The 17,491-nt window shown below is 44.5% G+C and overlaps 1 protein-coding gene across 1 annotated transcript in view; it reads left to right on the top strand.

Moving 5' to 3' along the window:
• The window catches only part of TRMT6 (tRNA methyltransferase 6 non-catalytic subunit), a 76,497-nt gene that overhangs the window by 9,942 nt on the left and 49,064 nt on the right, over positions 1-17,491 (top strand). The window contains exons 2-3 of the mRNA XM_068232503.1: positions 9,319-9,443; positions 13,495-13,604. Coding sequence (XP_068088604.1) covers positions 9,319-9,443; positions 13,495-13,604 — 235 coding nt within the window. The remainder of the gene's footprint in view (positions 1-9,318; positions 9,444-13,494; positions 13,605-17,491) is intronic.

The raw sequence follows: 17,491 nt of genomic DNA, 5'->3' as shown, positions 1-17,491 counted from the left end.
TCCCGTATCTCCTCCATCCTCTCCACCCGTTTGCTCTCATCTTCCACTATGTTTTTAATTCTCTGAAATTGACTAATTGGGACCGACCTCCTTGTGGCCCACGGGTGGAAACTCCCATAATGCAAAAGGGACTTCACATCCGTGGGCTTCACATAGAGGTCGGTAACCAGACGGTCACCCTGCCTGGTAACCATGGTATCCAAAAAACTGACCTGCTTCTCTGAACAGTGTACTGTAAGTCTAATGTCTCTGCATCTATTGGCTACTTCATCCACGAACTGTTGTAGGGTCGAATGTGACCCCGCCCACACGCAAAATATGTCGTCTATATATCGAAACCACTTTACAGCATGTTTCTTAAAAAATTTATTCGTGTAAATAAACATCTCTTCGTAGACGCCCATATATATATTTGCGTAGGACGGGGCCACATTCGACCCCATGGCTGTGCCCCGTATCTGCATGTAGAACTTATCTTCAAAGCGAAAGTAGTTGTATTTCAACACTATCTTTAATAAGCCACAGATAAATTTTATCTGCACCGAATCATAATCTGAGGCTGTTTCCAACATATATTGGACTGCCTCTATACCCCGATCGTGTGGGATGGAGGTATAGAGGCTCTCCACATCCAGCGTCACCAATAAACAAGGGCCACTCAGACCCTCCATGTTTCTAATGATATTCAGGAACATTTGTGTATCTCGTAAATAGGATTTAATACCCACTACAAATGGTCTTAGTAACTGGTCTAAATATTTGGCTATAGGGGCTAGGATTGAACCGATCCCAGCCACTATAGGTCGGCCTGGTGGATTCTCTAACCTCTTATGGATTTTAGGACAGATATAAAAAACTGGAGTTATTGGATGATCCTGTAAAAGAAAAGTTGCAAGTTTGTCATCAATAGTGTTATTTGCCACTGCCGTCTGTACAACATCACTTATCGACTGCCGTATTCCACACAATGGATCATTATCCAACATCCGATAGGTCGATGTATCGGAGAGCTGCCGCAAGGCCTCTCCCCGATACATCGACGTATCCATCACCACAACTGCCCCACCCTTATCCGCCGGTTTGATAGTAATGAGCGGATTATCTGCCAGTTCTCTCAATGCTGCCTGTTCCTGTCTACTAATATTTTTACGTACAGTGAAACCCGTCAGATTCTGTTTTCTAAATAGCTCATCTATCTCATTTTGAACTTTTTTTATGTAGATGTCTATAATTTGACATGATGGGGGCTGGAATTTGCTTTTAAGGCGTAAGCCTGTGTCCTTGAGTTGCAGCTGTTCAGTTTCAACATCACAGACCGGAGCAAAGTCCAAAGTTCGGGGCAATGAAAAGAAATATTTCAGTTTGATGGCACGGAAAAATCACTGTAACTCTATATCTATTTCTAATGGACTAGGAAAATTAGTCGGTGCAAATGATAAGCTGTAATTCAATGCAGAGAGCTGCGTATGGGTAAGTGGATAAGAGGAGATATTAGTAACTATCATGTTCACAGATGTCTGTAGTGTAGCGTTTACATGACGTCTATTTGGCGTTGTAACACAGCGGCTAATGAGAGCCATTGGCCACATGCCGCTTTGTTTACTTCCTGGTCTCCGCCCATTGGATACGCCAGCGTCTCATTAACATCTAATGACGAGAACCTGCGGGCGTGCCCGCAGAACTCGTCATACAGTGACGGCCCGACGCGTCATACTATGCATGCGTGCAGGTATGTACGCGTCATCACGCTAGTTCTCTGTCAGGTCCGCTACGGCGGCCAGACAGGAGGACGGCGGTGATGGCTGACACCTGAGAGAGGCAGGCGTGATCCAAGGTGGGTGTGTAGGGGGGTGTGAGAGACCCTAGTTCAAACGCACCAATGAGAGCAAGTTAAGACAGTTCCCCATCAGGTCCGCTATATACAAGGACCATTATGATTGGTGGTAATGAAATCTGTGGTTCATTGGTCAGGTGCACTCCATGGAGAGTATATAAAGATGGTTTTTGTCAGGTTAAATGTATTTCACTTACAGCAAGAGCTTGATAAAGAGGTTATCCTCGAAACGTCGCTATGTATTTGCTGTGATGAATTGAAAAAATAAAAAGAGCATGAAAATTATGTTGGATGGTGCCGGCAATCTTCTTCCAAAGTCTGATCTGCTACACTGCATGCCATTCCCAGGTCACAGCCTTACATACTGCTCTGCTACACTGCATGCCATTCCCAGGTCACAGCCAGATACACTGTTCTTCTATACTGTATGCCATTGCCAGGAAAAGCATAAGAATCCAGGGCACTAAATAACAGTTCATCTGCTGTTGAGCGTATTTGTCACTGATAGCTAATTAGGCTTTTAAAACTATGTGGCTGAGCAAAATATATGTGAGTTCAAGGAACAGACATCAAGTTTAGGATATGTCTGTATGGGAGCTGAATCCTCTGTAATAATCTCCCTCTGTCCCTGCATGTGCTTTCTCTGTGTAGCTGGGTCCGTGCTTTTTGCTGCATGTGCGCAGCACAGACTCAGCCTCACAGAGACAGGAGGACAGGGGCCAGGGAGCCAGGCGGACGTGTGAGCAGGCGACAGGGCTTGAGCGAGCACGTATGCGGTGGGTGCGCATGCGTGCGCGCGCAGTAGCATGCGGTGGGCGCCGGCAAGAAACAGACCGTATATCCGATTGTTAAACGGGCTTGGATCTACTAGTAACCTATATAACAATAAACTATCATCAACTGAGAAGATATATTTTAACCTTGAAAATACAAAATAATTATTGAGGGCTATGGCCCACTACAAAGCTTTTGGAATTGCTGGCATTTCTTGGCAATTCCAAAAGTGATAGGCTTGTTAAAATCAATGGAGCAGAGTCCACAGAGCAATTACAATTTGCCGCAGTTGAGGGTCCTTCCCAATTTTCAGAGCAATTTAATATAGGAAAGTGATGGTCAAAAATTGCCTTCCTCTAAATCACTGCGGAATCGTTCTGTTTTAGTTTGCAAAATCATTTTCAGCATGATTTTGCAATCGCAAGTGGGCGTCCAGCCACTACCCACTACAAATTGCTATTGCAACCACTAGAGTTTTTAAAGGATACCCGAAGTGACATGTGACATGATGAGATAGACATGTGTATGTACAGTGCCTAGCACACTAATAACTATGCTGTGTTCCGTTTTTCTTTCTCTGCCTGAAAGAGTTAAATATTAGGTATGTAAGTGGCTGACTCAGTCCTGACTCAGACAGGAAGTGACTACAGTCTGACCCTCACTGATAGTCACTTAACATTGAGGCTGAATCAGAAATCAGCAGAAATGCTGCAGGACCCGCATTTGGGGGAAAAAAATCACGTCCTCTGTTGTAATCCATCTAATTCTAATATATTAGCCAAGAGTTTTTAAAAGCGCTCAGAAGCGCTCTAGGCGTGCACCAGCCCTTCGATAGTGGTCACACACTTCGGGCAGGGGATGTATGGTGTTTCCAGGTAAGTATAGTTAGGCGGGGAATGGATGGTATTCCGGGTAAGTATTGTTAGGCAGGGGATGGATGGTGTTCCGGGTAAGTATAGTTAGGCAGCTGATGGATGGTGTTCTGGGTAAGTATTGTTAGGCAGGGGATGGATGGTGTTCCGGGTAAGTATTGTTAGGCAGGGGATGGATGGTGTTCCAGGTAAGTATAGTTAGGCGGGGGATGGATGGTGTTTCCAGGTAAGTATAGTTAGGCTGGGGATGGATGGTGTTCCGGGTAAGTATGGTTAGGCAGGGGGTGGATGGCGTTTCCGGGTAAGTATAGTTAGGCAGCTGATGGATGGTGTTCTGAGTAAGTATTGTTAGGCAGGGGGTGGATGGTGTTTCCGGGTAAGTATAGTTAGGCAGGGGATGGATGGTGTTTCCGGGTAAGTATTGTTAGGCAGGGGATCAATGGTGTTCCAGGTAAGTATTGTTAGGCAGGGGGTGGATGGTGTTTCCGGGTAAGTATAGTTAGGCAGGGGATGGATGGTGTTTCCGGGTAAGTATTGTTAGGCAGGGGATCAATGGTGTTCCAGGTAAGTATAGTTAGGCGGGGGATGGATGGTGTTTCCGGGTAAGTATAGTTAGGCTGGGGATGGATGGTGTTCCGGGTAAGTATTGTTAGGCAGGGGATGGATGGTGTTCCGGGTAAGTATAGTTAGGCAGGGGATGGATGGTGTTTCCGGGTAAGTATAGTTAGGCTGGGGATTATTATTATTATTATTATTATTTAGCATTTATATAGCGCCGACATATTACGCAGCGCTGTACAGTGTATGTATATATATATATATATATATATATATATATATATATATATATATATATATATATATATATATTGTCTTGTCACTAACTGTCCCTCAAAGGAGCTCACAATCTAATCCCTACCATTGCCATATGTCTATATTATGTAGTGTAAGTACTGTGGTCTAGGGCCAATTTTTAGGGGGCAGCCAATTAACTTATCCGTATGTTTTTGGAATGTGGGAGGAAACCGGAGTGCCCGGAGGAAACCCACGCAGACACGGAGAGAACATACAAACTCTTTGCAGATAGTGCCCTGGCTGGGATTCGAACCAGGTACCCAGCGCTGCAAGGCGAGAGCGCTAACCACTACGCCACCGTGCTGCCCTGGATGGATGGTGTTCCGGGTAAGTATAGTTAGGCTGGGGATGGATGGTGTTTCCGGGTAAGTATTGTTAGGCAGGGGATGGATGGTGTTTCCGGGTAAGTATAGTTAGGCTGGGGATGGATGGTGTTTCCGGGTAAGTATTGTTAGGCAGGGGGTGGATGGTGTTTCCGGGTAAGTATTGTTAGGCAAGGGGTGGATGGTGTTTCCGGGTAAGTATAGTTAGGCAGGGGATGGATGGTGTTTCCGGGTAAGTATAGTTAGGCGGGGGATGGATGGTGTTTCCGGGTAAGTATAGTTAGGCAGGGGATGGATGGTGTTTCCGGGTAAGTATAGTTAGGCAGGGGATGGATGGTGTTTCCGGGTAAGTATAGTTAGGCAGGGGATGGATGGTGTTCCAGGTAAGTATAGTTAGGCATGGGATGAATGGTGTTTCCAGGTAAGTATACTTATGGATAATTGAGTTGGGCTGTAAAGAAAGACGCTGCACAGATCTTCCTTCTCTCCGTGTAATCCTGCAGAGCTATTCTGAACGCTATGATGTCTGATGTGCCCACAGGCTGCAGCATTTCTATGAGCTTCCCCCACATGGCATCTGCCTGATGAAGACCTACGTCTCCATTTATTCAAATATAAACTGATTCATACCGTACTATTAGGTCACATTCTGTTTTCAAGGCCCAGAAGAATGTGTGATTGCTCTTCCTTTCCAGTTTAAAGGGACTCCGAGCAGTGAAGAAACTATGGAAAGATATATATCATTTTAAAGCTCTCTTTCTCCTCTTTCCAACGATATATAAACCGCCGCCCTATGCCTTTTAGTTTCCGCTATTTTCGCGATTGAAATTGCCGCGGCCACGATTTCAATCGCGAAAATAGAGAAAACAAGAAGGCGTAAGGCGACGATTTAGGTGTCGCCAGAAAGAGGAGAAAGAGAGCTTTAAAATGATATCCATCTTTCCATAGTTACTTGTATTACACAGGACGACACTTTCCCCAGTGTTAGCAGCTCCATTCAGCAGAAAAAGTCGCCCTGTGTAATACAATATAACTATGGAAAGATGGCTATCATTTTAAAGCTCTCTTTCTCCTCTTTCTGGCGACACCTAAATCGTTGCCCTGCGCCTTTTAGTTTTCTCTATTTTCGCGATTGAAATCGCGGCCGCGGCAATTTCAATCACAAAAATAGTGAAAACTAAAAGGCGTAGAGCGGCGGTTTATATATCATTGGAAAGAGGAGAAAGAGAGCTTTAAAATGATATGCATCGTTCCATAGTTTCTTCACTGCTCGGAGTCCCTTTAAAGGGCATTTGTCACAAAGCAAAATAGCTGTGTGCGCCTCAAATCGAAGCGGCCATTCTAGGAAGTCTTTAGCCTGGAGCCAACAGGAGAGATTTCAGCTGCCATTTGGGATCACCAATGATCAACCGTGATTCCAAAAAACGCTATGCTAATAAGTGTACGGAGGTCAGTGTGCTTGCCAGAATTTTTTCTTAGCCGGGTGAGGCGGGACAGGGTAATACAGGGGCCGTCGCTTCTATAGGTGCAAAACTGTTCCATAGGGACAAACTGGGCAATTGCCCAGGACTCCAGAGCTGACTGTTGGGCCTCCAGGTCTCCCCCAATTGATAGTGCTCCCTTTGTACCCTTGCAGAGTATCGGTGTGCCCCACTGACACGATTGCTGGGGGAAAAGTTGTGATCGCTGTGATTTTGCTGCAATTTTAGTGCAAGTCAATGGGAGCGTGTTTTTAAAAACCAAAGTGAAAGGAAAAGCACTTTGCAGTGTGTGTCTGCCCTTAAAGTTACAGATTGCCCAGCAAGCTCATGGTGAACCAGAACTCCTAGGGGTGTGTAAGGGGCGAAAAAATGCATTGTGGGAGACATAAGCTCACTCCAACCTGAATAATTGCAAATATCTTCTGTTTTAAGAAGGCAAATTTCTGTTTTGCCTAGTATTTTAGTAAAAGGGCATTTTGGTCCTTTGTGGCCCCTTACACACTCCTAGATGTTCTGGCTCACCTTGAGTTTTCCGGGCAATTTGTAACTCTTGGTATTTTAAGTCCTACCCCATAGAGACACATTAATCCATGCCATGCACTGATGAGGACCAACCAATCCGAAACAGCCTGTATACATGTTGGATTATTGTGGCTCTGTAATATTAACAAGCTGACACATCATTGCATTCCAGCGGTTCTGGAGGTGTGTTTAGCTTTCAGGGAAAACAAAGGGAGGCTTTGCATATTCAGCAGTGATGCATTGTGGGAGACATCATATGCTCACTCCAACCTAAATAATTGCAAATGCCTTCTATTTTATGAAGACAAATTTCTGCTTTGCCCATAAAGTGGACCTGAACTCTTGCACAGGACAGAAGGATTACATAGAGAAATGCACCCTGTAAGTACTTAATTTAGCCTGTCTGATTTCCTCTTATCTGTGACTAATCACCACCATAATTTGATCTCTTGCCTGTGTGAGGTCAGGAATCTCCTGCCACAGCAGAGCAGCTAATTTGTAGACACAGGATGTTAACAATGTGCCCCGGTTCACACTTGCATTAAAAAATTGTCCGTTCGCGGACTGGAACGGATCCAATGTTAACCTATCTGTTCACATTGGTCTGTTAGAACGGATCCGTTCCGCACGATCTGCTCAACGGACCGCAAATTTGGTTCTACAGCAATTCTCTGGACCGCTGAGCCCAGCAAAACCGAAGCTGAAGCGCTGCATTGGGGGCAATGAGAAAAAGGAACGTAGTGAAAACTGATCTGATCTACCGGTAATCGGATCCGTTTGTCACTTAATGCAAGTGTGGATCGGGCCTCAGTCTGCTTCCGTGAAAGCAGGAAGTAGACACACTACAGATTTATTGCTGGATTTGTATCAGCTGTCAGGGCTAGTGAACACCAAAAAGCGCTAGAGTAATCGCAAATGCTCAGTGCTTTTTTTTACGTGATTTTTCAAAGCGATTCTAGGCGTGTACCTAGCAATTTTTAGAGCGTTTTTGTGTAGTATTTTTTTTATGTACAGTATAGCTGCTAGTGAACTGGTTTTGTCACAAAAACGCTTGGAAGATCGCTCTGATCTAGCGCTTTTCAGAGCAATTTTCCACTTTCTCATACTTAACATTGAGGCTGAATCTCCTCGGAAATCAGCAGAAATGCTGCAGGACCCGCATTTGCGTTTGGGAAAAAATCACATTACTCTGGTGTGATCAATCTCATTCAAATACATTAGCCAAGCGTTTTTTTAAAAGCGCTCAGAAGCGCTTTTGGTGTGTACCAGCTCTAACAAAGAAATGTTTTTCTTTAAGGCTGGTTTCACAGTGGGACGTTGCGTTTTAGGGGACGTTATGGTCGCATAACGTGCCCCTAACACAACGCCTGGTGGTGTTGGAGCAGGACGCTACCAAGAGCCGCGTTACAAGCAGCTCTTGGTGCTCCTGCTCTGTCGGAGGCACTGCGGAGACCACGTGAGAGGAGCTCTCTGCATCACGTGGTCCCGCCAGCCAATCAGCGGCCGCTCCAAGAAGAAAAGACTGCAAGTGCAGTGAATATTAAGTAGCCATGTGCCTGGCTACGTAGCGGCCTCTCCCCGCCTCCTCTCCACCCCCAAAATAAAAAAAAACACCCGTACTGAGCATGTGCAAACAGTCTATGCATGCAGTACGTTATCTGGACGTGCTTCGTTATAATGTAACGCAACGTGGGCACTGTGAACAGCCCATTGATTTTTCATTGCTGTGCGGTGGGGTTGCGTTACAGGCTGCTCTAACGTGGGTCTTTAACGTCTAACTGTGAAAGCAGCCTAAGGCTAATTTCACACCAGGACGTTGCGTTAGAGGGGGCGTTAAGGTCGCATAACGTCCCCCTAACTCAACGCCTGGTGGTGCTGGATCTGGACGTCAGAGTGAGCCGCGTTGTGCAGCTCACTCTGGCGTCAGTGATGCCGTGATGCGCACTCTTGTGCGCATGCGGCATCACGTGGTCCCGCCGGCCAATCGCCGCACAGAGCGGCTGCTCCAGGAAGTAAACACTGCACGTCATAACGTGCAGTGCATATTAATTAGCCATGTGCCTGGCCGCTCTCCGCTCCTCCCCAACATTACTGAGCATGTGCAAGCAGTCTAACGCGGCTCAGCCGCGTCTAAAGTACTGCATGCAGTACGTTGTCTTGTGACGCAGCGTTACAATGTAACGCAACGTCCGCATTGTGAACAGCCCCATTGATTTTTCATTACTGTGCGGTGGGCTGCGTTACAGGCTGCTCTAACGTGCGCCTGTAACGTCCCACTGTGAAACCAGCCTAAAGGTTATAATGCTGTTGTGTATCTTTTAGAGCAGAGAGGAAGTTCTGAGTTCCAGTCCGCTTTAAAGTGTATCTGAAGTTTCTTTAAAAATGAAAGATGGAAGCCAAATATGCCGCCAGTTGACTACAGAGGATGCCATTTCTTTCTGGCGGATACATTTTTTACAATGGAAAGTAGAAAAGCTGCCGTATCTTTGGAGTCGGTACAAGATGACCAGGTCTTGATCTGAGATATGATTGGGGCCCAGTTTTTTTTTTCCCTCACACCAGGGCTTGTGGTCTTTTAGTTGTGCTTATTGTGAATATATTTCATCACCAGTAGTTGTACTATGTGTGGTTTTTTTGTTTTTGTTTTTTTTGTGCAGAAAGGTAATATTTGAAAAACAGTGGATATATTTGGATAACACCATCGACCAGCATTATGGCACCACATTTGAAATAACTGCAGGGGGAAATCTTCAGACAAAGAGAAAAGAAGTTGCTGCAGCAGGTAAATTGACTTATATAGATTCAATGTGGTCTGTCAGTCTTAAAGTACTCATGGGGAGGGGGGGGGGGGGGGGTGTAAGGTTATGTTTGTTATACAGGGATTTATGAGTTAAGGGGCCCATACACTGGTCGATTTCAGCGATCAATCGATTTGTGTCCGATTTGATAGATTTCAATCGATTTGATCTATCTTACAGGATGGTCGATCTGCTGCTGGCAGCAGATTGATGGCCCATAGAGTTGCATTGGATCTAATGCTCCAATAATGCATTTAAATCGATTTCCAATACATTTCATTCTGAAATCTATTGCAAATCTGTTCCTAGTGTGTGGCACACATCAGATACATTCCTGTCAGATTCAACTTGACAGGCATCTGACAGACATCTATCTGATGGTCGAATCTGCTGCAAATCTATAAGTGTATGGTCACCTTTAGTATGGCTGCACGCCGCTTCTAAAATCAGTGTGTCATTTGAAGCCATTTGCAGATAAACACTGTTGTTGGGTGTCTATCAAATTGTAACCCTTAAAGTGAACCTGAGGTGAGCGTGATATGGAGGCTGCCATATTTATTTCCTTTTAAGAAATACCAGTTGCCTGGCTGTCCTGCTGATCCTCTGCCTCTAATACGTTCAGCCATAGACCCTGAACAAGCATAAGCAGATCAAATGTTTCTGAAAATATTGTCAGAACTGAGAAGATTCGCTGCATGCTTGTTTCTGGTGTTAATCAGACACTACTGCAGCCAAATAGATCAGCAGGGCTGCCAGGCAACTAGTATTGTTTTAAAAGGAAATAATATGGCAGCCTCCATATTCCTCTCGCCTCGGGTTCTTTTTAAATGGAACCTTAACGGAGAGGGTTATGGATATTTCCTTTTGAACAATACCAGTTCCTTGGCAGTCCTGCTGATCTTTTTGGATGCAGTAGTGGCTGAATCACACACCTGAAACAAGCATGCAGCTAATCCAGTCTGACTTCAGTCAGAGCACCCGATCTGCATGCTTGTTGAGGGGCTGTGGCTAAAAGTATTAGAGACACAGGATCAGCAGGGCTGCCAGGCAACTGGTATTATTTTAAAAGGAAAAATCCATTAGCTTCTCAGTTTAGGTTCCCTTTAAAGAAAGATAAAACTACACTTCAAAAACTCTCTTGTACCCACTGGCACAACTATCGCCCCTGCAGCCTATACAACACCGAGGGGGGGGGCTCACAATAAATCACCGGACCCGCATACATAGATTATAGTTGCGGCAGGCGGGCCTGACAACCAAAAATGTATTTTTCATATGGTGCATCTACTGCAGCTCATTGACTTCCTAGACATGGCCAGGCAGAAGTTTGGAGGGCGTGCAGAGAGTAGTTAGTGGCTGCTGTCGCCTGCCCCCTCAAACATCCATGCCGTGACTTACATTCTGAGTGCAGGCAGAGCGGAACAGCTGTGAGGCACACAACCACAGGTTCCTGACAATGGACTAGATGACGGTGCCTGCTTTTTGGCTTCTTCTGTGTGTGGGTGAGTATGTCTTTCTTCCTTCAGTTTCCTGAATGCCCTGGAGAAGGAAGGTTGGAACCAGTTGTGGGGGTCTGACCTCATGGGGGGTATTTGGGAGGGGGGGTCCTTTTCCTGGCAAAAGTGGGGGGGAGGTGTAAGGTGCAGGAGGCAGTCTTTATGGGGTTGTGGGGTCCTTTTCCTGGCAGAAGAGTGTGTGTGTGTGGGGGGGGGGGGGGGGGGTGAGGGTAAGGTGCGGCTCTATGGGGGGGTTTCTTGCCTTGGCAGAAGTGCCTGGGAAAGGGGGGGGGAGGGGGTTAAGTGCAGCTGAGATGAAAGGAAGAGAAGGATTTTCACTTACCTGGAGCTTCTTTCAGCCCCCTGTAGTCAGTCTGCTCCTTCAGTGTCTTTCCAGTCTCCCTTGCAGTGCCTTGTACCAGAAGGGGAATGAAGCTCTCTTCTGGGGACATGCTTACTCCTGGATCCATGGCTGAGGCATCTCTGGGAAATGGACCCAAACTACACAGCTGCCACTGACCCAAAAACACTGACACCACAAGCACTGGCAATGTGTGTGGGCCAGTGGTATCCATGCAGTTGGGGTCCATTTCCATGTGTTGCACCACCATGAGTGACAAGGCAGGGAGGAGTAAGCAGGTAATCAGCAGAAAGCTTCCCTGTAGGGGCAAATTGGAAATTGTATTCAAATATATATGTAAATGTATGTGTGTGTGTGTGTTTTTTCCTTTATTATTTATGAAGAAATGTTTTGGGGGAGGAGCTATGTTAAACTAATACTTTTGTACCTAGCAAGAGTTTTTGAAGTCCAGTTTCATCCAACTAGGCACCCCAACTACTTATAGTACATTATAGTAAATTTTTGAGGATATACAATTTTACGTTACTTATCCTTGCTTCAGATACTTCCTATAAATACCAGTAGATATTATTGTATATTGGTAAGTAACCCCGCCCTCCCAGCGATAGGCTATTTAGTTATGCAACCTTCTGCCTCAGAGCACTCTGGGAGACAAAGTGTTCTTTCTGCTCACTTCGGAACCCACAACAAACCTACATTCCACAGTGATCACCTTGCCAGCAGTAAAGATGTCGCCACCTGTGACGAATTTTAAAATGTAAATCGGGGAGAGGAAAGATTTCACACTGGGCAGACAGTGACTAAATAAATAATCATTCAGTTACATTCTGCTTTACATACAAAATAACATTGAGATTCCAGGGAATTCTTGTTGAGTAGGACTTCAGATACAATTGTTTATCAGTTTATTTTGAGTTCAGGTTTGCCATAAGTAAGGGAGAAGTAGCACACAAGTAGGGGGGAGCCTCAATAAGCTCCACATCTTGGGAAAACCAGTAATAATCCGGCCAGCCGGTGATCAGTGTCCTGCAGGCACAGCACCTCTGCAAGTAAAAGGTCTTGTACAAAAAAGGTCTTCTACCGCCTACAGCTGATACAGAATACTGCTGCCAGACTGCTAACCAACCAACCCCATCACTGCCACATAACGCCAGTCCTGCACTCCCTTCACTGACTACCTATAGAATGGAGGGTCCTATTCAAGATCGGACTACTGACATTTAAAGCCCTGAATAATCTGGGCCCTGGATACATGAAAGATATGTTGCAGCTGCGTAGCAATCCCTGCAATCTCAGATCCACAGGTTCTAATAATCTAGTCATACCCAGAGTCCACTTGGAAACTTTTGGTCCCAGAGCCTTTTGTCATGCTGCCCCTACGTTTTGGCACTCCTTACCTCAACAGATCAGTACAGCTCCATCCCTGGATGTGTTTAAATCCAGACTGAAAACCCACCTGTTCAGTTTGGCATTTGCAGAAATATACCTTTTGTTGTGTGAATACTTCATCCTACTACCAATTACTGAATCTGAGAGCGCTTAAGCGCTTTGAGTCCTATGGGAGAAAAGCGCTATAGAAATGTTATTGTATTGTACGTACAGGACAAAGTATAAAGGACACGGCACTCAACAGCTGTGCAGCAACAAGCTGTATTGGCAGTCACAAGATGCACAACATGTTTTGGGCGGAGCCCTTCCTCAGGTGTACATAGAGGAGAGCAGCCCCTGCGATCACAGCGGAGCCCAGAGCAGTGGGGGCTCCCTACCACTAACTTTCCTTTCCTCCTATGCAGGAGACTATACTTCCCATCTGGTGGTTTTGTGGCTACAATTGTTATGGGCGTAAAGATCATGATGGCCACACTTGTTTTATGACCCTTGTGGGATGGGCCCCGAGGCCATGAAGGGCACTAATGGGAGGCAAGGGAAGGGGACCCCCATGAATTGTAGTTACGCCACTGCACTCAAGCCTTGTTGAGGAGCCACAAGTCCCGTTATCCCCTTTCAGCTACAAATAACTGTGACTACTGATTCCTTCCCAGAATCCTCTGCAGCCTGAGGCCCTCTGCATCGCTGGCAGAGATTTTTGCGGTTTCCTGGTTTCTGCACAGGAATAGAGAGCGCACACAGACATGCATTTTTCATCCTGATTTAAAAATTAATTCCTTTTCCCCTCAGAGCCTAAGGAAGCAGGTGCTGACAACCGGAATATAATCGATGATGGGAAATCGCAGAAGCTAACCAGAGACGACATTGAAGCATTGAAGGAAAAAGGCATTAAAGGGCAGGTTAGTTCAATTTAGCCGCATTAACATTCATAAAGCCACCAGTTCCCCTCCGTCACCTTTTGACTTTATTTTGCATCCAGCAGCCTCATCCATCTCATCCATTATGTAGACTTCAAGTCTTATGCTGTGTTTTTTACCCCTGTAATTAGAATGTGTTTTCAAACTATCCGTATTAGCATTATGTGTTATTCAAGTGTATCCAGGTACCCTGATGGATTTATTTGCATCCTTTGTTTCATTCTAGATGGTTTAGATTTATTAACCACTGAACTACAGGCGGTGTTCCCCTTATGGACCAGAGCACTTTTCACATTCCAGCACGCCTCCCTTTCATTCGCCAATAACTTTATCACTAGTTATTACACCAAAATGATCTATTACTTTGTTTTTTTTTTATTTTTTTTGCCACCAATTAGGCTTTTTTTGGGTGATACTTTTTGCTAAGAATTATTTGATTTTATATGCATTTTAAAGGGAATAATAAGAACACAATGGGAAAAAAAATAATTACTTTTCAGTTTTTAGCCTTTATACCGTAGTTTTAAAATAAAACATGCTACTGTGGATAAAACCCACAGATTTTATTTGCCCATTTGTCCCAGCTATTACAACATTTAAATTATATCCCTAGTACAATGTATGGTGACAATATTTTATTTGCCCTTATTTGCAAACATAACAGTAATATACCCCGTTGACATACATATTAAAAAGTAGTTGAGTCCCTAAGGTAACTGTATTAAATGTCTCTTTTGTTATTTTATAAAAATCACCCATAACATTGCATTAGCAAGACCTTTCCAAATCACTAGCACATGCGCAGTAGACCCGGACTGGCACAACTGAGCAAGTTGAATGGCGGACCGCGGGAGGACAACAAGGGACTTGCACGTGTTTATGGGGTGGGAGGAAGCCCCAGGTAAGTATTGGTTCTACTACTATTTTCATCTCTGTTTATCTATAAAGAGGAACTGTAACCAAGGATTGAACTTAATCCCAATCAGTAGATGATAACCCCTTTCCCATGAGAAATCTTTCCCTTTTCTCTAATAGACCATTAGGGAGTCTGTATGGCTGATATAGTGGTGAAACCCCTCTCATAGTTTGATGTCACGACCTTGGTCCTGACAGTTTGCTGTCTGTGAACCTCCATGCGTTGTGGGAAATAACAGCTGTTTCCAACTGCCAAGCAAGCAGTATCTCCCTCTGTGCATCGGACTCTCAGTAATGAACATTCTGCACAGATCGCCTAGTAGAACTAAAGATGTTGTGATAAATGTCAGAGTGTAAATCAGGGAGAGGAATGGTTTTACAATGGGCAAACACTGACTAAATAATCTATTATTAAACATTGTAAAAAATAAGCAATTTTATTCATTGTATTATTTTCACTGCAGGTCCTCTTTAAACAAAAGTGGAATTTCCCTCCAACTTATACAGGGTCTTTGTAGGAGCAGATTAACAAGCGTTGCAATAATTATGCAGCCAGGATTTAATTGGGCTTTACGGACCTCTTTGTGTCGTGATACCTGTATTCTGTTATGTTCTCTTGTTAAAGGGAAAACACAGCAATAAACACAGCATTACTGAGATGATTAATGCTGGCAGCTCATCCTGAACCTCTCATAATGGAAGCATGCCTTCATTTTGGGTCCCTAATGCCCTCTTTAATAGTTATTTACAGATCACGAGGCATCATTACTGAGAACTTTGCACTCCAGCCTATTGTTCATTTAATGTTAGATACTGAAAGCAGAACTTATTAGAGACGAGTCCCTCCAGGGAAGATCACTGTTCAGACCGATCCTTTACTAGAAATATTGTTCAGTGTTCTAGCCCAGCCTGGGGACCCGGTTCCATCATAGATCGGACACAGACTCTGGGCTTATTGCAGTCCATACTGCTGTAAGCATCTTGTACTTATTATTGATGTAAATGTTTATGATGGCGCTGGGCTCTTCTTGCAGCCAAGCTATGTGACTGTATGAAGAAGACTGTGGAACTGTTGATAACATTTCCAGCAGGTGATATTTCCGTAGCAAATTGCTTCCAGCAATATCTGGTAAACCATTTCATTCTCTCTGGATGACTATAGTTGCCCAGATAGTAGCTGCTCAAGTCTAAAGGTGGCCATATATCAGGTGATTTGGCGGCCGATTATTATATGCCAAGTGCATGCCTAATTGCCGAGGCAACCATTTTCAGGCCGAAATTGGCTGCATGAATCTGTCAGACATACTGCAAGATGTCGGGCCGACGTGGTTGGTCGGGTGCGCTGTGATAATGGCGAGAAATATTGCGATGAGTGACAAACCTAACAAAACCCCCAATGCTTCCTCCAAATGTTCAATGTTCCCAGTGCTCTATACATTACCTGTCCTGGCTCCAGGTGCCGCCGTCCTCCTTCCATACACGTGCCCCATGTGGTTGCCGGTGTACACATGGATGCGTGTGTGACGTCACGCGCCCACTTTTCTCCGGCAACCATGATGGGTGCTTGTATGGGTGGAGGACTGTGCCCGAAGGCAACGGCAGACGTGGACAGGTACTGTATAGTGCACTGGGGGGCACATTGAACGTCAGGCCAGCGATGCGGCATCACAAGGCTGATTCTGGATCGATTCAGCATGAAATTGATTGGGAATCGGTCTGCGGTGTATGAGCAGGCAACAGATCTCTCTCCAATCAGATTTGATCACAGAGAGATCTGTCTCTTGATGGATCTGCAAATACATTGTCAGTTGTATAGGCACCTTAACTATATGTGCATACACATATTTCTGCGGACGGCGCTTGTGCGCCTGTCGCTCCTTTCCGGGAGCATTTAAGTGGTGGCGATCCATGAAGGGGAACTAGTGCTCCCTGGGCCAATCTCACTGCCTGGAATGAAAAAACACGACACCAATCAGGGGCCACATCCATTCATAATAGTGAAAGTAAAAGACAGTTGAAAAAAAATAAAAATTGTACTCTTCCTAGTAACTCAGGATAGTGTTTGTAGTGCCGTCTAGTGGGGATAAAGTAAAAATACAATCAGGGTACATTTTTAGTTAAAAATTAAGTTACCCTGTTACCAAACAAACACTGTAAAAAAAAAAAGAAAAAAAAAACCCACAGTAAATGGCTGCCTTAGGGCTTTTTTAATATGTATGTCATGAACATACAGTATATTACTGTTAGCAAATAAGAGCTTGTAGTTATTGAACAGATACAAAAAAACAACAAGCAAGAAAAATGCACCTTTATTTCCAAATAATATATTGTCGCCTTACTCTGTACTAGGAACATCATTTAAATGTTTTTATAGCCGGGACTAACAGGCAAATAAGATGTGTAGGTTTCATTTATAACAGCCTTGCTTTTTTTAAATATAGGGGATGAAATTGGAAAAATTGTGTATTTTTTTTTCTTGTATTTCCCTATAAAATGCATAGAAAATAATTACTGAAAACAAAGTATTACCCCCAAAAAAGCCTAATTTGGCGGGGAAAAAACAAGATCTAGATCAGGCATGGGCAAACTTGGCCCTCCAGCTGTTGAGGAACTACAGCCACAGTCATGACTCATAAAGGCAAATGCATTGTGGGATTCGTAGTTCCTTAAAGATAATCTGTACTCTAAAATTCTTACAATAAAAAGCGTACCATTCTATTCATTTTGTTCTCCTGGGTTCCTCTGTACTGTTTCTGCCACTCCCTGCTGCAATCCTGGCTTGTAATTGCCAGTTTTAGGCAGGGTTTACAAACAAAAGACATGGCTGCTAACCAGAGTCTGATAGGCTGAGAGGAGCTCAGTCTGTGACTCACACAGAGCCTGCAGGGGGACTGGAGAGGGTGTGTATAACTTCTATCCTATCACAAGCAGAACAGCACATTTCAGCCTGAGTG

The sequence above is a fragment of the Hyperolius riggenbachi genome, chromosome 4 (assembly GCF_040937935.1).
Source record: "Hyperolius riggenbachi isolate aHypRig1 chromosome 4, aHypRig1.pri, whole genome shotgun sequence".
Lineage (NCBI taxonomy): Eukaryota > Metazoa > Chordata > Amphibia > Anura > Hyperoliidae > Hyperolius > Hyperolius riggenbachi.
This window is presented reverse-complemented; position numbering and strand designations above follow the sequence as displayed.